The following is a 20,973-nucleotide window of genomic DNA, read 5'->3' on the forward strand; positions in this document are numbered from 1 at the left end:
GATGTCATCATGGTCGGAGACCCCGCTCTCTGACAAGAGAATCCTTTCGAAAAGAGGAAATCAGGCAGGTTTGTCTCCTTCCCCCAAATTCCTGTATCCCCCAGGCTGACTAGGGTGTCCATAAGCTTTTTCAGACTTGAAGAGAGAAAAGGGGGATAGGTTCAGGTCAGGGGGCATAACCCCCAAGGAATGGTGGGAGCAGGAGGGGGAAGGGGGGCTGCAGCCAACCTCAAGCCATGAGACAGAGGAGGCTGGCCCAGGCTGGGGACGAAATGGGTGAGGCCAGGTTCCCCAAGAACGAGAAGAGGACAAGGGCCTAGAGCACAGCAGGCCAAGTCCAAGTGCACCCAGGTGCCAGGGGTGCGGGGGGGCAGCCGGCAGCAATATGAGAAGGGGAGTCAGAAGGATTCCCACTCTGCCATCACAAAGACAGGACCCAAGAAGTACTAAACTCCTGTACACATCTGTTCCATATTATAAATACACATTATATACAAAATAATGTTATAAAATGTAGAAAGGTCAGTGCTTCTGATTCTTAAATTATCGAAATACTAGACTCCAAAATAAACTACAAAAAAAAAAAACAAACAAAATAAAAACTCATATTATTGATTTCTGAAGATCGGCTTCAAGGGTAGTCTGGGGGCAGTAGTGGGTGTGGGCAGAGCCCAGGCGCGAGGCCTTAGGAATGGGCTTGAGGGAGGAAAGGTCCTAGGTGGCGACAGCACCCAATTTCTCCCTCACTGGAATTTCCATCATCACTGCCCTGAGCTCCCCAGTTAGGCCTGTTGCCTCTGGCTGGGAAGAGGGGCAGGCCCTCCACCTATCTGCTCACAGGAGCCCAAGGCACCCAGGGCCAGAGGCTGTGGAAGCCAGGTAAGGCTTACCAGTATCCTTCCCCAGAGAGCCTGGGCCAGGGAGAGGCAGGGATGGTGTTAGGAGCAAGGCCCACATGCAGCGGTTGGAGGCACGGGGCAGAAAACGCTCCTCGCGCTCCTCTCAGGGCGCTCACCTCACCTGCAGGGACACTCCTGCCAAGAGCCGCACCAGATGGTTTCCTCGCCCACAGACGGCCCTGCCCTTACTGGCCTCCTCTCTCCTCTCTGATTTGGACCCAGCTGTCACCATGGAGCCTGGGCCAAGGCACTTTTGGAAACACAGATGCCAGTGGAGGCCACAGCAGCTCCGGGCCCCACAGGGCCACTGCCACTCTCTCTGGAAAATAGGCCAGAGCCCCAAAGGAGCCCTCTGAAGGCCACTGCTGGCAGGGCGGGTCCAAGTGGCACCTCTCCTCTCCTCTGTTCCCCTGGCTGGCGTGGCTGCCAATCTGATGCCAGACAAACACCCAAAGATGTGGAAGGGTACTGCATCTCTTGGCAAGTTCACAGTCTGTCCAGTTCATGCCATTCCCTCTTCCTCCTGAGAGCAGCACGTTGCATATTAAAAATGTCCCATCCAGGATGCAATGTAAACAATGCAGAAGGAAGGTCCAGCTGCTGGGGCAAAGCTGGGATGTCCTGGGGAGGCTCCTGCCTTATACCTGGGGAGCATGTGGAGAGCAGGAAAATGGGTTACCCTGGGGTACAAGCACTCCCTCCATGGTTGCCCTGGGCCTCCCTGAGAGAAGCCAGTGAGGCAGGTGGGGTGAAGAGGAGGTGGGAAAGCCTTCCCAGTCTTCTGCCCCAACACATACACATGCCTGGAAGACTGTGCTCATGAGGTGGGCCAGTGAAGGAAGCCAGTGAGTAGGGGCAGGAGGGGCACAAGGCAACCACCCTCACCCACCAGCAGCTGGGAAGCAGCGCCTGAGAGCTGGCCGGGTGCCATGGCCGCCCAGCCCAGCACTAACACAGCAGGAAGAGACCGGGCTGGCTCACCACCACGGCTCCTGTTTCACACCCTCTGTGGCAACGAGGCCAGCAGGGATCCGAGAGCCACTGAACCCAGCCTGCCAAGGAGGGGTTCCGACCCACCCTTCAGGAGCGGCCCCTAAGGTCAAGAGTAACCGGACCACTTTCTCATCCCCTAAAGGCAGGAGGGAACATGCTAGAAGGGAAGGAGAGCCTAGCACTCACCTCTGTGGCAATGACACATTCGTTCCTCTCTTCTGATATCAAACACACAGACTGGTACATGGAGTCCCTGGGGGAGCATATCGCTGATATCCGACACTCTGGCTTTTCACTGACGGAACACAAGACAGGCCGGTGAGGGAGAGATGGAGAGAGGGCTGGAGGGAGGTGGGGCGCTAACCTGGACCCCGGAGAGCCAAAGGGAACTGGCAGAGGTGGCTCTGGGAGAAGACACGGGGACTGGGGATGCCCAGTGCTAGCCTGGCGGGCAGTTAGCTACAGGCCTTAAGAGAGCCACAGGACCCCAACCTTCCCAGAGGGTCTCAGGCCTGGAAAAGGCCAGTTTGCCACTGGAGGCAAGCCATGCCGTGGGAAGATGGGGGTCACAAGTGACACAGTGTGGACACTTGACATCTGTGAATGAATGAACGAGTGAATAGGAAGGAGGGACAAAGGGAGCCTGGCAGAAATCTTGTCGGAGGATCCTCCTGTCAGCAGCAAGAGCCCCTGTTTGCTTAGCAGCAGTCAAGGGCCTGGTGCTAGCCTCCCACCTGTCCTGGGGGAGCCCAGGCAGTACCGTGAGGGGGTCGCTGGTGAGCCCTGGGCCTCCGGGTGCTGCTCACCTGTGTATCCGCAGTGGCGCCTTCTCCCCTAAGCTCTTGTCACTGTGGGGATACTTCCCGGGCAGGATCCCCCGCCCCAGGGGCCCTGGGGCCAGATTATAGTCCAATGTGTGGTTCTGTTGTTTGCCACAGTTGGACTTGTCCAGGCCACAGTCCACTTCCAGCTCCTTCTTCTGGTTTGTGTTCTTGAGCTGGGCGGCGGGGATCAGGTTGTCCTTCTGGAAGTCCGACAGGTTGTTCATGGCCTCCCTGCTGCCGTCGTCGGGCCGCCTGAGCCGCAGCTGCCGCACCGCCACTGCCACCATGCACAGTAGCACCAGCAGCACCACCAGTCCCACGCCCAGGGAGACAGCCACCCAGGGGAAGCTGGGGGGCATGCTCATGGGGAACTCGCAGCGGCTGCCCACAAAGCCGTAGGGGCAGTTGCAGACGAAGTTGTCCGGGGGGAGGCCGGCGTAGCAGGTGGCCCCGTTGAAGCAGGGTCCCGAGGCACAGGCGTCGGTGGGCATCCGCACCTCGCAGCGCCGGCCAGAGAAGCCAGCAGGGCAGGTGCACGCGAACCCGTTCTCCAGGTTGCGGCAAGTGCCGCCATGGACACAAGGGCTGCGGGCACAGTCGCTGATGTGGATTTCACAGTGGGCGCCTGTGAATCCAGGACGGCAGCGGCACATGCGGTTTGGACCTCGGTTCAGGCACTGGCCCCCTGTGGGTACACATGGGCCACAAGTCAGCAACCTCCTTGGACCCCCCGCCCCCCCCGGTGCAGAGGGTGCCCCATCCCGAGAACCGAGGTTGTCCAGGAACTCGGCCAGCATTCACAGATCCCAATACAAAGAGCTCTGCACAAAGAGTCAGGAGACCTGCAGTTGAGGGTGAGCCTGGTCCTCTACGCCTCAGTGGGCTCGTGTATAAGAACTACCAGCATCTTACAGAGCTTTACAGTAGAATCGAACAGGTATGCTTGGGTTTGAATCTCAGCTGTCTCTCTCTAGCTGGGGATTTGGCACCTGTTGCTTTATTTTATTTCTAAGCCTCATTTCCTCATTTGTTAAATTGGAGTAGAATGCTGTCTCCTCTATAGGAGATCTCTGAAGGTTAGGTAAGGTGATGCATGAAGGCAGGAGCACATACCTGGTGTACAGTAAATGCTCAAATAGATCTATTACTGTTTCATTTAATCTTCGCAACATGAGAGACAGAGGACGGGTTCTATATTTTCCCATTCAGTGATGAAGAAACTGGCTCCAGGGAGTTAACTAAGTGATTAGCCAGAGAGCAGATTCCATCTCAGCCCTTCCAATCCCTCTGCAGCTCCTAAGGCTTCTCTCCTGCACGGTGCTGTCTGCCTGCCTCACAGAGGGTCACCAGAAGACCAAGGAGACAAAGATAACCAACATGCTTGGTGCCCCCCAAAATGCTGAACATTCCAGACGCCTTATGCTGTGCCAGGCTCACTGTAGCCGTGGGGCGAGGTGAGGCCTCCAGGAGCAGGGCCCTCACCGTGCTAGCCTCTTTCAAGGAGGGACACGAGGCCTCCAAGGTCCCTCTCTCTAGCCCAGGACTTCCTGGGGAGGGTCAGAGGCCACCCCGGCCAGGTCAGGACATGGGACTAGGAAGGGAAGCCAGGCAGGGTGCATACCGCTCCATCTCCAAAGGCCTGCACCCACTGCTAACCTGCTCCTCTTCCAAAGCCACCCAGATGATCAAGCAAGCTCTTCACCATCCAGAGCAGATGGGGATCCGTCTCAGCCTGCCCATAGTGACAGACAAGGCCTCTCTCCTCTCTCGACCCTCCCTCACCAGAAAGTTCTCTTGGCCCCAGGGCCAGTCCACCAGGTTAGCAAGGCAACAGGACGCACCATTGGCACATGGATTGCTGGTACACCTGTCCACTTTCTTCTCGCAGTTGGAGCCAGTGAAGTTGGGGGGACATTCACAGGCATAGCTGGTCCCCTGGTTGCGCTCCCGACAGGAGCCCCCATTGAAGCAGGGAGAGTCGGCACAACTCAAGGTGCTGTGTTCGCAGTGCAGGCCATAGTAGCCCGGGGGACACAGGCAGCGGTAGCTGTCCTCCTGGTCCTGGAAAGAGAGCAGAAACGGGCCAAAGTCAGACCTTTGGGGGCAGGGATTCCTGGCAGGGGGCTAGGCCCCACCTGCCCACAATGCCTGCCCATGGGTGCACATCCACTGGTCGCCTGGGGTGGGGATGCCTGGGCGCCGCCTGGCCAGAACTCTGCCTTCCTGCGTTGGCCTAGGCCTCACCTTACAGCTGCCTCCATTGCGACAGGGGTTGCTGTCACACTCGCTGAGCTCCAGCTCACAGTCCACGCCAGTGTAGCCTGGGCGACAGGTGCAGGTATAGCTCCGCTGCCCACTGTTGGAGCACGTCGCCCCATTCTTGCACGGGGAATGATGGGTGCAGTAGTTGAGATCTGCGGAGACAGGAACCGACTGGCTGAGCAGAGCCAAAGAGTGGTCCCAACCTCCAGGCCCCTTGGAGTTCAAGTTCACTGTCCATGTTTGGCCCAGAGGCTTCAACTCAAAGTCTTCCGGGCCCAAATACCCTTCCTCTTCCCCCAGTGAAACCGGGTATATTGAAGCACCTAGAACCATATCTGAGAAGTGCAATCAATCAAAGTTGAAAAAACACAGTTGGACAGTTAACTGCCCACAGGTAAGCTCACAAGCACTGCAGCCAGGGGAGAATAAAGGTAAAGAAGAGGAGGCACAGCAAGGCCACATGTTGAGGAGGAAGTCAGAAAAGGCTTCGTGGAGGAGGGGCAGCTGAGGTAAGCCTGGAAAGGGGCTACAATTTTAACAGGTGGTAAGAGTAGAGGGGAGGCGAGAGCCACGATAAGTGGTTGCCAGGCGTTTTTTACAGCGAAATGCGTTACGAGGGTATTTTGAAATATAAGTATTTGTTTTCTTATTTGGGAAGGACAGGGAAGGAAAACCAGACAGAGCAAATACAGGGACTGTAAGGGCTCTGTTTGAATAAGATGAGTATATGACTGTGTCACCTGGGAGCAAATGTGGGAAGAGGAAAGAGAGAGGGCAGGAGCCAGGTGTGTGTGTGTGTGTGTGTGTGTGTGTGTTTGTGTGTGTTTGGGGCGACTGGAGTGGGGAGAAAGTGACACACACACACACACATACGAAGAACACAGGGGCTGAATTCCAAGCCCCTTGTTGCCAGCAAGTCAGGGCCCAGGCAAGTCCTTTCTATCCTGGCAAGCGTCCTGCCCACCCTACCCAGGCCTGTGCTGGTGTCTCCATGGCAGCAGCCACCCCATTTGACCCTGAAAATGGGAGGCACGCGCTGCAGCTGGCTATGAGGATGAAGGAAAAAAGGCCCCCTCCCCCATCATTGGGGCTGGCAGACCCCTGTGCAGCCAAAAGAGTGACCAGCCCCCTGAACACCAGGAAGACAGTGTGGGCTTGGGCAGCTGCCTGGCAAGTGCTACTGGGGAAAACAAGGGAGGCTGTTTCTGCCCCACCGAGAAGGCGGTTAGATGTCACTCCGCCCAGAGGCCCAGCTCACCCACAGCCTCAGGGCAGCCAGTGGGCACACCCCACCAGACAGCTGTTTAGGGGAGAGCTGCTCAAACAGCCCTGGTAGGTAAGCAAACACTTAGGGGGTTAATAGGTAACTACAAGGTAGAAAGAGGAACTGAGCCCGGCATCCCTCTCTCTGGCCTTGCTGGAATTTATGAGTGCAACCTTCAGGTTGCCAACATGTCACCCTCCTGGCTTCTCCAGCCACCCTTCCTTCCCAGCACCTAAGGAAGAAGGACCCACCATCTTGTTCTAAGCCAGTTGTTAAGATCCTTACAATCCCAAATTCCTTGAAGGATAATGGGAAAGCCGACTCAGCAGTCATTGAGTAGGAAGGGTCCAGGTGACAACTCTGGTTCCCATGCCCTGCCCAGCTCTCCGTCCCCTCTCTTTGCCCTGACTCACCTTGGTCACAGAATAGGCCTCCCCACCCCTCATCACAAGTGCATTGCCAGGGGGTGCTGCAGGTGCCATGGCGACAGCCGTTGTGGGGGATGCATTCATTGCACAGGCGGCCCTGCCAGCCTGGGCGGCAGCTGTAGAACAAAAGAAAAGCTGAGGGTGAGGTGAGGGCCTGGACAGGGGACGGCTCCCCCGTCACCGCTTCCTGTCCGCTACTCACATGCACTCTGCTGGCTTGCTGCAGTAGCCATTCTGTTCATGACAGCCCGAAAGACAGACAGCTGAGGAGAGAAAGTGGCACTGGGTGAGAGTGGGATGACAACGACTCTGAAGTCCCACTCTCCCTCTCCTGGCCCTGGGGGGGCCCCCCAGCTCTCCTGGGCTCAATTCCCACTCCTGGCTTCCCAGAGGAGCCATGGATGTCTTAAAGAGAAATGATGGCACAGGGAAGGAGAATCCAGGCTGGATGGAATGCAATTATGGGGTCTTTGTGGGCTTTAGCACGACGGGGAGGAGCACTAAGAAGAGGGAGGGCAGAGTCCAAGCCCATCCTAAGCATCCCCAGCTGTTACTGAGGCCCAGTTAGTGGACAGCCCAGACCCGCTCTCCAAGGGAGGCAGGCTGCAGCCGAAAAGATGCCACTGTGTTTGTTCCGGGGACCCCCCTCCAGGCAGGTGGGAGCTTGGCTGCTTACGCTGTTCGCAGTACTCCCCAGTCCAGCCGGGCAGGCAGGACAGGCTGCCATCTGGCTGGCACACGTAGTGGCCGAAGTGGTCATTGCGCTTCTTGCATAGCCGTGAGCAGCTGTCCCCATAGTAGTTGTCACTGCAGATGACCCGGTAAGAGTAGCGCAGCCTTGTGAGAGGGCTGGTCTGCTCATCCAGTAACCAGTTCTGGCCCACAGCTAGGGAGCCCTGGATGGCGATCTTGCTGATGAGCGCGTCTGGTGGCAAGGCCTCTGAAGGGGCAGAGGGCCAGGTCAAGGAAGGGCAGCCAGTCACCAAGAGTGCCAGCAACTGCTGGATCAAACCAGTTGTCCAGATGACCCCACCTGCCAGCAAACGCAGGCCAGAGGAACCCAAGTGTCCCACTGCTTAGCTGCTCTGTGTGTGCATGTGCAGAGGGCCTGATACCATTCAAAAAGGGGACAATAGAAGGATGTTAAGATATCCCAATGTTCTGGAGGCAGATAGGCAGGGGAAAGAGGAAAAGAGGTCAAAATCGGGGGGGGGAGGGCAGAAAAAAGAAAAAGAAAAGCTCTCCAGGCCTTTGAGGACCCTGGGAGCAAGGGGTCCTCTGGTGCCCATTCAGGGGTTCTGCCCTCAGAGATGGGTAATGCTTTTCTTTTTCCTTTGCAAAGTGAGAATTGTTGTGCTGCTGAAATATCCTTTTCCTCTGTGTCAGAACAACATCCCAAAGCCATTATTCCCTTTCCAAAGGAGCGGAATTCGCGAAAGGTGTAAAATACAGGAAGGGGCCCGTCAGCGGCGCTGGCAGCTTCGGCCTTTCTCACCGCCGTGCTCCCCGCGTTCCCACGCCAAAAATAACCCGCAGGAAACGCAATTGTGCTCAGAGTCCAGGCAGCGGGCGGAATCCGAGCGTCCAGCGCGGGGCGCAGCTCCCGGCCTAGCTAAGCGTCCTGCCCCCCACGCCCCCACCCCGCACTTCCCCCGCCTATTACAGATTAACTCTTTCGGCGCTGCGCCGTGTCGCCCCCCTGTGGCCGCGGAGCGAGCTACTCACCTGGCCGCAGGTCGTCTCCTGGCGCGTGCCAAGCTTCAATGATGAGTGAGAAGGTACCCTGGGAACGGAAAGGAGGGGGCGGGGAAAGACAGAGAGAGCGAGATGAACAGGGGATGGTGGGGGTGCCTTTCGGCAGCCGGTTTAATTAATCTAATTGCAGGATACAGTTACTGCGCCCGGGTCTATGTAACGGGTCTGCACTCAGCATCGCGCGCGAGCTAGGAAGGCGAGAGAACCCCGGGTAGGAGGAGAGTTGAGGGATGAGGGAATGTACGCGGGAGTCTTTCTGAGATGGAGCACGCGCCGGGGTTGTAGGTGATGAAAATCGTATCCCTAGCGCTGGGAGAAGATAGAGCGTAGAACTGGGAAGAGATAGACTGGTGAGAGCCTACAGGAGGGTGAGGTCCCAGGAAAGAGTCGGAAAGGAGGATCAGAAGAGTGCCCCCCCTTTTGTTGGAGGGGAGCGAGGCAATCTAGGGAGAAGGCTTTGGTCCCAGGGAAACCCCTTCTCTCGGCTTTCGTGACCTCCCAGGGCGCCCAGGCTGTGCTCACCGGCCAGGTGAAATTGAAGGGCAGTTGGAGAGGGTTGCGTCCCCCGCCGCTACTGTCGTCGCCGACGGCGAAGGAGTTGGTGCCCAGCACAGGCGTGGAGACGCTGCCGAAGGTGCAGTGCCCGGGCGAGACGACCGCCTGGAAGTGCTTAAGGCAGACGCGGAAGAAGGTCCGGCAGCCGGGTTCGCACGGCCGCCCGCTGGCGAGTACGCCGCGCTCGTTGGCAAACTCCTGCAGCTGCAGCTGGAAGACTCCCGAGCCGGCCGCGCGCTATTGCACAGGGACCGAGGGAAGGAAGAAGGAGAGCGGTCAGCTCGGTGGACGCCAGGGGCTCAGGCCCAGGGCACGGTGGGAGAGGGCGGAGTGGGCGCGGGAAGTTACCTCCTGCCAAAGTGCCACCAGCAGCAGTAGCGCCCAGCCAGAGGCGCTACGGGTTGCGGCTGCCATTCCCTGGGGCGTCGCTCTCTCCACCCGCCGGTTGTGAACTTTTCCCACGCGTCCAACCGCCGGAGGGGTCCCTGAAAAGCCAGGCTCCGCTCGGGGTTTTCCTCCCGTCTCTCCTTCTCGCTAGCTCCGCTCCAACTGCCGCGGTAGGTAATCCAGGTGAGGGCGGCTGGGTGGCGGCTGCGCTGAGGACGTGTCCTCGGGCTAATCCTGGGGCTGTAAGCAGGCTAGTGTCCGGGTACACTGCACTGAGGCGGCTTGAGCTGCAGCTCTTGGCCTCGCGTTCCCAGCCTGCGCTCAGCGCCGCTACTGAAACCTGCGCTCTCGGGAGCTTTCCTTATATATATTGGCTCCTCTCTTCACCCGCCTGTCACTCAGACTCGTGGTCACTCTCCCCTCCCCTCGGGCCTCTAGCTGCTACAGCCCCAGCGCCGCCCGGAGGGGGCCTCCGCCCGCGCCTTCCCCCCTCCCAGCCAGCCAGTCAGGCACAGGTCCCCGCCCCTCTGTGCCGCTCTCAGCCCCTGGGTCCCCCAGCTCAGCGCGTGCCGAGGTGACCAGTTCTCCGCAATCGCGTGGATACAGGCCGAGACCCCGGCTGTGGGAGGACAGGAGGAGGGCCAGGGGGAATGGGGCGGGAGGTGAGCGAGTGGTTCCCGGATGGTCGTGGGGGCGGAGACACGGGGGAGTCCCCGTCGGCGGTGTGACCACGGCCGGCGTTAGTTACCTGCAGCCCTCGAGCAGGTAAAAAGAACTTAAGCTCAGAAAGCGAAACCAGTGCTAAAGGACTCCGGTCTCCTTCACCTTCCCGGAACTTAGGGAGCCCTGGCGTCGTCGGCCCCCAACCTGTGAGCGTCCACCCCCCCGCCACCCCCCCCCCCGCGCGCAGCAGGGAAGCCAGAGGACGCATTAACCTCTCTGTGGACACTCCGTGCTGGGCGAGGGGCCAAGCATCTAAGACTCGGGGGCTCGGCCCCTCCACCTGGTGGGCATCTCCCTCCCCAGTTATGGGGGGCGTGTCCAGCGCGTGCCTCCTCCCTTCTGCCTCCCGCCTGGGCTCCGCGCGTGCCAGTCCCCAGACGCGTGGTACCCGTGCTGGGGGTAGGAGGGCGTGGTCCCCGAGGTAGAAGAAGGGGGGCGCGTCCTCAGCTGTATGGTAATAAGGGTCTGGCCCCGCCTTCGGCGCCTCTCCTCACCTGGGTTTAGCCTCAGCTCCAGAGCCCACCTTCTCCACCCCCAGCAGCCTCAAGCCTCGGCCCGCGTCCTGTCGCTCCGTTGGGGCAGGGAGGAACTCTCCTGACTGCAGAGTTGGCTCTAGCCACCAGAGAGTCCAGGGGCTGAGGCCGGGCAGACCCGGGTCCTCTCCTCATAGGGCAAAATGTAGGGTGGAACTGGAAGCGCGCGGACTCGTATGGGTTTCAGGCGGCTTCACCCGTCTCGCCTTCTCGGCTCCCCCGGGTGGCCCCACTTCTCCGAGCGGCGGCAGTGCAGCTGCTTTCCCGGAACCGGCGTGATCCCCGGAGGCTTTAGACCGGGGAGGGCCGGCTTCTCTCAGTGTCGGGGGTGCAGAGGAGCGGTCTCTCTCCGCGACGCTGAAGGCGGCGGGGGCCTTGTGGCTTCAGCTGTCAGCCCGCCCGCACAGCGATGGCTGTCGTCGGGCGATAAGATCGGCGCTGGGGGGAGCAGGGACGCGGCGCGGGCCCGGGGGAGTCTTGCGGGGGGCGGGGGGCACGGCGCGGAGCCCAACAGCTGCCTAGGCCGAGCATGGTCTGATTTTTTTTTTTTTTTTTTAACTTGGTGGTGGTGAAGGATTGGGGGAGAAGCATGAGAAACAAGAGGTTGGGAGCGTGGGTTGGGGGAGGGGTGAGGTGAGGAGACGGGCTCCGGGGTCCCCCACGCACGGCCACCCCTCCCAGCCACCATCTGGCGCGAACGGGTTGGCGTGGGGAACCGAGGTGGGGCGGGGGCCGGCAGATGGGCCCAGGCTGCGCTCCAGAGTTAATGTAGGTTATGGACAGGCGGAGTCCCCAGGCCCGAGGGAGGAGGAGCCCAGGACTTGCCTCCCAGCGATCCTGACCAGTGGGTTCTCTGCCCATCCTCTACGGATCCCTTAGTCCTGCCTAGGGTGCCAAAGAGTGCCCCTCGCTTTCCTCTGAGCCGGCATCCAGCCCTACCTAGTTCTGTCCGCTTCCACCCCCAAATCCTGGCCTGGGAGTTCATAAAAAACTCGCTCCTTTTCTGGATCTGGCTCTTGCCTGACCCTCAAGGGAGACATCCAGTCCCACAGGAGACATCTCGCTCAATATTGGTAGATCTGGAACACTCTCTATCCCTCACACACATCCGGACTGATGTGCCCAAAAGCACTTTGCAAACAGTCAAGGACCAAACAAAAGTATTATCATTACCCTCAGAGTCAAGAATTCTTGAAAGGGATCCCAGAGATAGAAATCCTCTGACCTGTAGGGGGAAAGGGTTAAATTCTCTTCACCATCCAAAGGCATTCATGAAGCACCTATTTGCTACGCGGTGCTGTCCCAGAAGTTCATTTACTCCCCTAGGACTCTAGGACGCCGCCCTTGGCCCTGACTACCCACTAGCGCTCCAACCTGCTGGGGTCCAGCTTTGCCCACATTTGCTGAGCAGGAGAGGGTCGCTTTGCAGGCAGGGAATAGAAATGCGAAGGCTCCACAACTGGGACTCCTCCACTTTTCTCCCACTCGTGACTTGTGGAAGGAAAGACCCAACACGTGTCCTGGGGGCCCCCAGGAACATGAGGCTGTGAGGCGATCAGAGGCCGCAAATCACAGTGGAGTTGGACCCACGTGGACGTCTGACGACCCTGCGCCTCCGCAGACGCTCAGCCACGCCCTGGAGAGGGGGCCTGGATGCAAGGTCCCGCCAACCTGGGCTTCCCCGGACTGACTGTGGGCCCTCTGGTGGTCCACAGATCCTCATCCCCACGAGCACCCGCAACACAGCCCAGCGTCTGGAGCCACAGGGTCGAGGCCTGGCTTCAGGCAGGCCCACAACCTCCGCCCCAGGGGCCTTCGGCTTCGGCCGTCCTCTCCGTTTGGCCGCTGCATACAGCCCCCCCAGCAGGCAGAACCTGCACCTGGGGCCAGGAAGCGCCAAGGTTGTCTCGCAGCCTTGCACCCAAGCTGACCCCTGGTGATTAGGGTGCGACTGGGGCCGAGCAGAGCCTCGGGGCCCCTCCCCCACTTGGTAGCCTAGGCGCCCTCCCCAGGGCTGCCGTCGCATCTTCCCGGCTTCCAGCGCTCTTTTGCAACCCGACCCCCGGGACAGCGTTCTCCGCGGGACGAACTGCACCCAGGTAGGAGCGCGATAGGGGCCGGGCTACAGCGCCCGCCGGGCAGGCCAGGGGAGGGGGAGCTAGCCTGGCTAGGGCGGGGCGCTTAAGCCTTGAGGGGCGCCGCTGAGGTCGCTGCGGGGAAGGGGCCACGTGCAGGGAGCGGCGGCCGGGGAGCTGCACAGAAGGCGGGGAGATTTGCAAACTGTTGCTGCCACATGGCTGCTCCATTCGATCCATTCACATTGAAATGAGGCCGGCGCGTGCCTCATCTGCCGCAGGGCGCTGCCACGCGTCAGCCCGGCCCGCCGCATGCCAACTGGGGCAGTGGGGCTGGCAGGGCCTGGCAGCCGTGGGGGCGCAGCCCGGGCCCTGAGGCCAGGCGAGGGCGGGCGGGGGAGGGGGGGGCGTGCAGCGAGCTACCCTAGCCTCTCGGGCGCCGCAGCTTCGCGGACCTTGGCCCTGCAGTTGGGAGCGAGCCGACGTGAAAGGACCAGGGACCGACGGGTTTCGGAGGGGGGCCAGGATCGATGCCGCCGCTCCCCGCAGATGCGCCCCAGCAGCGCTACTCTCCATCTGCCGCTGCTCGCACCTGCCGGTCAATAAATCGATTTTACAATTTAATGCAGCAGCTTCCCGCCCGCCTGGGACAGATGCCGCCGCAGAACCACCTCCGCCCTCGCCCCTCCCCTCGAGGGGCGCCAGCGGTTAGGGCCGGGATTCCCGCTCGGCAGGCGGCGCCCCGCCGGGCCGCGTTCACCTCTCTCTGGAGTCCTTACAAGGAACTGCCTGCTCTGGGTCTTTCCCGCGGGACAGAGTGGGTTCCCCATAGGACAGGCCTGAGGCTGGTGGAGGAGAGAGGAAGATGATGACTTGGTGGTGGCCTTGAAGACTCATTTGGGGGCTTCACAGGGGGAACAGAATGCAGTGGCTGATGATAAGATGTGAGAGCCCCTGTGAGAAGGAGGAAAGGGTAGCACCTGGGGCATGGGCGCTGATAGCCACTGAGTTCTGAAATCTCCGCGAGGCAGCCCAGGAGGGTTGAGATGGAATGGGGCCTCTCCCCACCCTCTGCTTGAGTCGAGTGAATAAGCATGACATAAACCTGGCTCTTGGCACTTCGCAACCCTAGGGTCTTGGACTTGTAATTTAACTATAGCGCTACACCTCAGTTTTCTCATATGTGCAGTGGGGATAATAATGATAGCCACCTGGGAGGGTGACTGATTATGCATTTGCAAAGGAGTTCCAGGAGGAAAGAAAGGAAAAAGGAGAGCTGAAGGCAAACAGTTATAAAGGATGAGGCAAAGGAGCAGAGGGTGGAAACAAAGAGAGGAAAGCTAGGTGGGGCATGGAAAGGAGATGGACACTGGAAAACCTCCACTGTTAAAGGCCCTGTGAGAGCCTTTTGTGGGAAGAGGCTGTGACACGGTTCTCAACTGGAAGGAGAAGACCGGAGATTTGAGAATGGGTTTGGATAAGAGATGGTTTGGAAGACCCAATTGCCCATGGCCAGATGACCCTCCAACCAGGGCCAAATGTAGGTCTCAAGCTGGCACCCTTCCTCCCTCACGGTGATGTTTCAGAGCAGAGGCATGTAGGAGGAGAAGTCAACTTCTGAACTGCCCTGGTCATTGAGGCTCCCGGCAGCTCAGGGGTCTCAGCCTTCCCCACGTCACCAAGAGGGCACACAGACTGGGCTGGGCTGTCCACTGGCTTATGGCTCATGACTGATGACCCAAATGTCCCAAGGAAAGGATGTCCAAGTGGGTGAGACCATTAAACATGAGTCAGAGTGCCTGCTCTGCCTTCTCATGAGATCAGGAGGGCTTCCCACCTTCTCTCTGCCAGGCTCCCAGGAGCCTGAGGGCCTAGGCTAGCCCCCTACTCTGTCTCCTTTACCTTCTCAGAAGGCCGGGGCAGATGGTGCCTGGGACTGAGGCAGCTGCTGTGGACTGAGCCCTCTCCTCAATGAGAACAGCTTTGGCCTGAAGAGACCATGGGCCCAAGAGAGAAGCAGCTGAGGGCCCCTGACCTGAGAAGCCTCTTTTAACTGTGTAGGAAGGAAGTGCTCCCTAGGCCTCCTGTCTGCTGGTTAGAAGGAAAGAAGGCGAGAGTGGAGGGGCAGGGTAGGGACCTGCTGGCTGGAAGCAAGGGCCTTCATTGGTGGTAACCCGGCAGCCTCCCCAGCTTCATTTGCCAAACCCAGGGGAAACCTGGAAAGCTACGGCCAGGAGCCACGCAGCGGGTATTTCCAGCCACAGAGGAGTCCGGGGTTTAGGGCAGCCTCCACGGCAACTTTCCCAGAGCCCCTGGCTTCCCCTTCCCTAGCTCCTTCCTGTCCCCACCCTAGCAAGTGAGGAGGGAGGCCCAGGGGAAGGGAGAGAAGGCTCAGGGAGGCCTCTGTGCGGAGACCCTCAGGCTGCAGGCCTTGCCCAGCCTGCCCTTGCCTCCTGCCCCAGTCTCTCAGGACAGAGGGGACTCTGAGAGGGCTTACAGGGCTAGAGAACAGAGGGCACAGGGCAAAGGCATTGCTGAGAGTGATGGGGCCAAAAGAGAACCTTCTGCCAGCCATACTGAAGGACAGGGTCGGGTGGGGGAGCGGAGCCTGAGTTGAAGGTAAAGGTTCAGGCACCCCCTCAGTCCTCCATCTTGGACTGGTTTCTCTACTCCAAGGATTTTCTTCCTTCTCATCCACTCATCCTCTGCCCTGACTGTGCTAGCCTCCACTGTCCTCTGTTCTTGTCCCCTCCCCAGCATACAGCTCACCTGTCCCTGAAACCTCTCTTCTCTGGAAACTCTGACAGGTGGGAAGCTCTCTCCAGCCCCACCTGCCTGCTCAGCCTTCACTCCCCTCTTCTGGCTCTGGCCTCCCTTTAGCATCCAGGCCCAGCACTGCACCCGACCCCTCCATGTCTCCGGGTCCTTGCGTGCACTTCACCTTCTTCCGCTGAACAACTTGTCTCCTGGAAGAAACTCTGACCTGTCCTCATTTCTCCACACAACCTCTGATCTCTGATCCCAGCTGCCACCCAGGACTTGAAGCAAGTAAGAGATAGCGGATGGGGTCACACTTCTCCTTCTCTGCAGCCCCAGAACCTGGGAGTGGGGATTACTCAGATGGGCCATGGTCCCCTGCAGCCTCCCTGGGAGGAAGGGTCAGGGCAGAACCAGGAAGTGCTGTGCTTCAATACTCTCATGCACAGAGAAAGAAACCGGGGACACGTGCCAGCTCTGTGAATAGCTGCCTGAGCAGGCAGGTTACTGTTCCCTGAGGAAGGCTGAGGAGGAATCTGACTGCCATGGTCAAGTAGGTGATGGGTCTTAAGCAGAGAATGGTGACCAGCTGTCTCCGTCTCCCACCACAGTCAGAATGAGAGGAAATGGGCTTCAGTTGTGGCAGGAAGGATTTAGGTTAGACATATGGGAGAACTTCCTGTGACAGTGTCTACACTATGTATTCCAGTTGTTAATCCAAGTTGAACTCTCCCCTGGAGTTGATGAGAATTGCATGTTGATGCTTGCTAATGAGTAACTTGCCTTGCCTGTGATTAGCAAAGAACCTCCAACCCAGAGGATTCTCCTTATGTCTAGACCGTCCCCAACGAAGAAATCCAGAGAGGACTGAGAGGCACCAGGACCTGGGCCTCCTCTCAGCCCCGAGGGGTTTTTGGGCAGGTTAGGCCACTGTGGGTCCATGTCACTTTGCCTCTCCTGCCCCCAGCCCTCTGGTTGTTGCTCTCAGAACAAGCCCTGTGGAGCTGTCCAGCCACGCTAACTTTGCAGCAAAGGGACAGGCTTAATTTAAGGTCTGGGAGCTCACAGAGAATTTCCAGAGCAAAAATGAATACTCAGGGTTTCCAACACCAGGGGCTTCAGCAACAGCCTCAGCTGTCTCTGTAAGTTTAGAAACAGACAGGCTTCAACCGGGTTTTGTGCCCATTCACCCCACTCTCATGAGTGCTGCTCGGGCATCATGAACATTCCCATTGCTGGAGTCATTCTGCCACTGAGATCCCTGTGTTGCCCTGTGGCCGTGGCCAACTCCCCCGTCTCTTGCTTCCCCTCCTCTCCTAAGAGGCTTGATCCCTTACCCCCGTTATCAGAACCCTTCTCCAGGTAAGGAGGAAGCTGGGGAGACCTGGGGTGGGTCTATCAAACTGCCATCAGAAGAAGAGAATGCAGTCAAAAGATGCATTCCATTTGGGGCATGTCTCTGTGCACCCCCGTGGTTAGTTTTCCTAGGTCAGGGCCTGTGTGTGTGGCCACATGCATACCCAGAGTTTGGTCCATTAGTCAACCAGTTGTGAATGAGGTCGACCATGTGCCTAGCACTGGGCTAAGGTCAGTGAGGCCAAAAGGAACATCCGATTCAGCTCCTAATGGGACATGGAGGTAAAATCGAGGGTCATGAAAAGGAATGTGATGATCCGCAGAACCAGGGTTCAGAGAGGGATGGGGGAGGCTTTGCGGGGGGTGAGGGGAAGGCACTGGACCTGGAAGAAAGAGCAGAACTTAGAAAAAGAGAAGAGAGGGCATTCCTGCCAGGCGGAATGGAGAGAGGAAATGGATCAAAGTGGAAATGAAGTAGGTATAGCTGGAGCAGACTTTGCATGTGCAGGGTTGGACGTGAGGTTAGACAGGTAGGGTATGGAGAGCCATCAGACAGATGAATTCGCACTTGATTGATGGGCTTTAGGGAACCTGTGGGTTCTTGAGCCGAGGAGGGTGTTCAGCCACCATCTGGCAGTGGGGTGCAGGGTCGTCTGGAGCAGGGAGGTACAGAGGGAAGGCCAGAGGCATCTGTGGCTGGTGGCCAGGTATACACCGAAGCCTGGGTCCTGTCCTTGAGATGGCTGGGCACCTGAGAATGCCAGACCCCTGAGGACCTGCTGGGACAGGCCCCACACTTTCCTTGCCAGCAGCCACTCTCTTCTTCTACCCCTGGCTTTCCAGATAGAGCCCTGCAAACACGACCAGCCTCAGGGCTTCCCTGGCTCCTATACTGAGTGTGGGGGCTGCTTTGGCCATACCTCTCTCCACACCCCTCCTCTCCCCCCCCCCCCCCCCCCCCCCCACTTTCCTACTCTTTCCCTCAGAGTCCTGAGGCCCTGCCTGGCAGCCTGGCTGGAAGAGGATAAAGGATTGGATCAGGCCTAGGTTCATCCGACCTCGGGCCTGAAACCCACAAAGGGAATCCAGAGGTGTCTCAAGGGAATGAGCTGGGGCCTTACACCTAGAAACTCAGGGTGAGGTGAGCTCTCAAGGGCACCTAGACCAACCCCATATTCTATAGCCAAGGGCTTGAATACCTCCAGAGATAGGACCCTCCCTCCCTCTTCAGGCTGCTGCCTGCTCTTTAGATGGTTCTGGGTGTAGAAAGTGCATTCACTTCTTGATCCAAAAGTCCTGCTGTGGCCAGTGTGGCCTGGTGGTGTGGGAGAGCTCGGTTTGGGCCTTGCTGAGGGGCTTCTGGATTGGCACCGCTAGAGGGAGGGTCCACCAGCCTCTCGGGTCTGGGGTGGCTTGCTGGGTCCTGTGGGCCCCCCTGCTGCGCCTGTTGTGTGCCCTTGGCGGGGGCAGTTTAAGCGTGAGAAGCGCCGGTCAGTTCCCAGCTCGGCCCAGGGGGTGGGGCAGCAAGGGCGAGGCCAGCCCCGTCAGCCCTTCTCAGCCTCACCGGGGCGGCCAGGCCAGGGTCAGCCGGTCTCACAGGCCGGCCCTCCCCAGGCTGAGATCATCGCCCTCCGGCCTCCATGGCAGCCCCCACCCCCAGCTGAGCTCACTGCCCTGGCCCGCTGGGGGACATTGTTGTCTCCTGCGCCCCTCCCCCGGGCTCAATGAGCTGTTTGTTGGCATGTCCGGCGCGGGCAAGGGGAGGGCGGGCACAGGGCGCCCGCACACAATGGGGATTCCGTCCATTCTGAGGTGGCTGCGGGAACCAGGCTGGCTTTGTCCCTGGGACCCTCATTCCCACCATTTAGCGGAGCCGGAACTCCAGGCGGAAGGCCCCGTATAAGAACAACAATGTCGTCACCCCGTCTGTGGGGGAGGGCGCTGCAGGCCAGGCCTCCTGGGGCCCAGGGGACCCACAGTTCGGGGCAGCCTGAAGGGCACCTAGGACAGGTCCTAGGGCCTAGGCTGTGACTCACATCTGAGGGAGACTCAGGAGGCAGACGCCCCCCACCCACACCTGCCCTGCCAGTCGGTCTGCAACCCCCGGCAAGTGTGGAAGGGGGTTCCCTGGCATCCCTAGCTGTTCTCAGCTCCTCCATGTTCAAAGATGAGCCCTAAGGTGCAGAGGGGGCGAATGCACCCATTAAGCCCCGTTTGGGTGGTGTGCTGTAGCAGGGCTGAGTTCGGGGCGGCCTGACCCACAGGCCTTTCTGCGCATCTTGGGCAAAGGCCTTTGCTCAAAGCTGGGCTCAGGCCTGTTTCTGAGCCTCTAGCCCGGCCAGCCTGCCCCTTCGGAAGTGGCGCTGGCCACTCAGACAACAAGTGTTTATTTTCCAGGGTGAGGGGGGAACAGGACGTCACGGCGTTTCCCTCCTGCCTGGTGCTGCAGTGGTTCTCACAGTCTGGGCACTGGTGACATCACCAGCCTTTCTTCCTCAGCCCTGGCCTCCTTGCCTCCCCCTCCCCCCAATCACATGCTCTGGCCAGGCTACACAGTTCTGAAGCTCTTGCTTCCGGTGCGGGCACTTCTGAGCAGGTCCTCTTGGAGGGCGTGAGGGCGGCCGGGAAGTACTGGACCAGCCCCTCTCACTGCCCTTGGCATTCAGGCCAAGCCTAGGGATAGCCCCTCTGTGCTCGCCCTCACCGGAGCGCTTGGTGTCCCACCCGGCACGCTCCTAGAGCGGTGCTGGCCCTTTAAGGGTCTTGGGAAGCTAGAACAACAGGAAATCCAAACGGCCTCATTAGGCAGCTCGGAGCTCAGCACAGTAATTAGTGCCCTGAAAACAAAACAAGGAAAAGCAGGTGGTGGTGCTCCCCCCCAATCTCGGCTGCCCCCAGCGTGGCCTGTTAGTACCCAAAGCTAGGCAGCTGGGACTGGAGCCCCTCCCTTCTAAGCCCCCTCACCCCAAGCTCCTGAAGCCTGCTGCCCACTGCCCAGGCCAAGGGTCAGATCCTTAGCTTCTGGGGAGCAGGCAGTGGCTTCTCGGCCAACCGTTTCCCCCTGGGGAGGATGAAGCCCCAGGGATGAGCAATGGGGCTTCCCCTCTCCTGTAGCCAGGTGGCCACTTGTCCACAATATCCTCCACCTGTTTGGAAAATGCTGATGAAGGCTGGGAGCTAGGATGGTCTCTTTCAGAGGGAAAGGGGAGACCCCTGGGAATCCCAGGCCAAGAAGGCCCCCTTAGGAGAAGGGAGAAGCCTGCTCTGTGGTCCTGCCTCTCAGGATCTCTGGTGATTCTCCAGGTGGGCAACACAACTGGGGCAGAGGGACTGGTAACCCACTGGCCCTCTGGACAGACCTTGGGGACCTGCAAGCCCCTCAGTTGGTAAAAACCTAGCCAGGAACAAAAAAGGACCCTAGTGAGTTCTCTTCAGCCAGGCCACAGGCCCCAGCTCATTGTACCCTCCACTCTCCCCCATTTGATGCAACTGGAACGCCATCTTGTCCCTGACCCCTGAGATATCTCCTTTTATGTGTAATGCTAGGGGAGGGACGTACTGTGCGCCACTTAAGAAACAAATATTCATTCAACAAACATTTCTGGAGTGTCCAAAATACTCCGTGCGCTGTGCTGGTGGGGAATTCCTGAGAAGGTTTCAAGGAATTCAAATGGTACTACCTTGTGATAGCTCATTACAGTCCTTCCCTCTGTACTGAGAAGGCCTTTGAGGGGAGGGACTGTGGCTCCTGCGTGTACATATTCCCCTATAGACGTAGCCCGTAGGAGACTGGAACATGCTTATGAACAATCAAAAATGAACCAGGAAAATTAAAAAAAAAAAAGAACCAGGAATAGTCTGACTTCAGAGTAAGCCCATGTAAGCTCAGTATGTGGCATGGCACAGCAGCAGCACTCTGGCGGGGCGCCCCCAGCCTTTGGGGAAAGCCACAAAGGCTCAGAGCCTAGATCTCCCTGAGGACCCGAAGTTTTGTACAGAGCAAGGGCTAAGGGCATTGTGGGGGAAGGAATCTCGGGTCCTGCTGAGAACAAAGCTGGAGATGACCCTGGGGTGTGGGGAGGAGCTGCGCTGGGCTTGCCTGGGCTACAGGCTGTGGGGAGTGGGGGATGCTGAGCGGGAGAGCTGGGCAGGTTGAGTGTGG

General features: G+C 59.0%; 1 protein-coding gene across 1 annotated transcript; it reads right to left on the reverse strand.

Annotated features, from left to right (window-relative positions):
- Positions 1-452: 452 nt before the first annotated feature.
- Positions 453-9,890, reverse strand: DLL4 (delta like canonical Notch ligand 4). The gene is made up of 11 exons (XM_036844322.1): positions 9,329-9,890; positions 8,948-9,217; positions 8,396-8,453; positions 7,347-7,610; positions 6,873-6,933; positions 6,656-6,786; positions 4,961-5,130; positions 4,558-4,777; positions 2,699-3,401; positions 2,079-2,187; positions 453-1,543 (listed from the first exon to the last, which is right to left on the reverse strand). The coding sequence occupies exons 1-11, from the start codon at positions 9,392-9,394 to the stop codon at positions 1,538-1,540; spliced, it is 2,058 nt and encodes a 685-aa protein (XP_036700217.1). The 5' UTR covers positions 9,395-9,890; the 3' UTR covers positions 453-1,537.
- Positions 9,891-20,973: the final 11,083 nt, after the last annotated feature.

This window comes from Balaenoptera musculus, chromosome 2 (assembly GCF_009873245.2).
Source record: "Balaenoptera musculus isolate JJ_BM4_2016_0621 chromosome 2, mBalMus1.pri.v3, whole genome shotgun sequence".
Lineage (NCBI taxonomy): Eukaryota > Metazoa > Chordata > Mammalia > Artiodactyla > Balaenopteridae > Balaenoptera > Balaenoptera musculus.

Coding starts and splice junctions, on each gene's coding strand:
- DLL4 (XM_036844322.1), bottom strand. CDS start 9,394: ATGGCAGCCGCAACCCGTAGCGCCTCTGGCTGGGCGCTACTGCTGCTG. Junction 6,787..6,872: donor AGCAAGCCAGCAGAGTGCAT/GTGAGTAGCGGA, acceptor TTTGTTCTACAG/CTGCCGCCCAGGCTGGCAGG. Junction 4,778..4,960: donor GCAATGGAGGCAGCTGTAAG/GTGAGGCCTAGG, acceptor CTCTCTTTCCAG/GACCAGGAGGACAGCTACCG.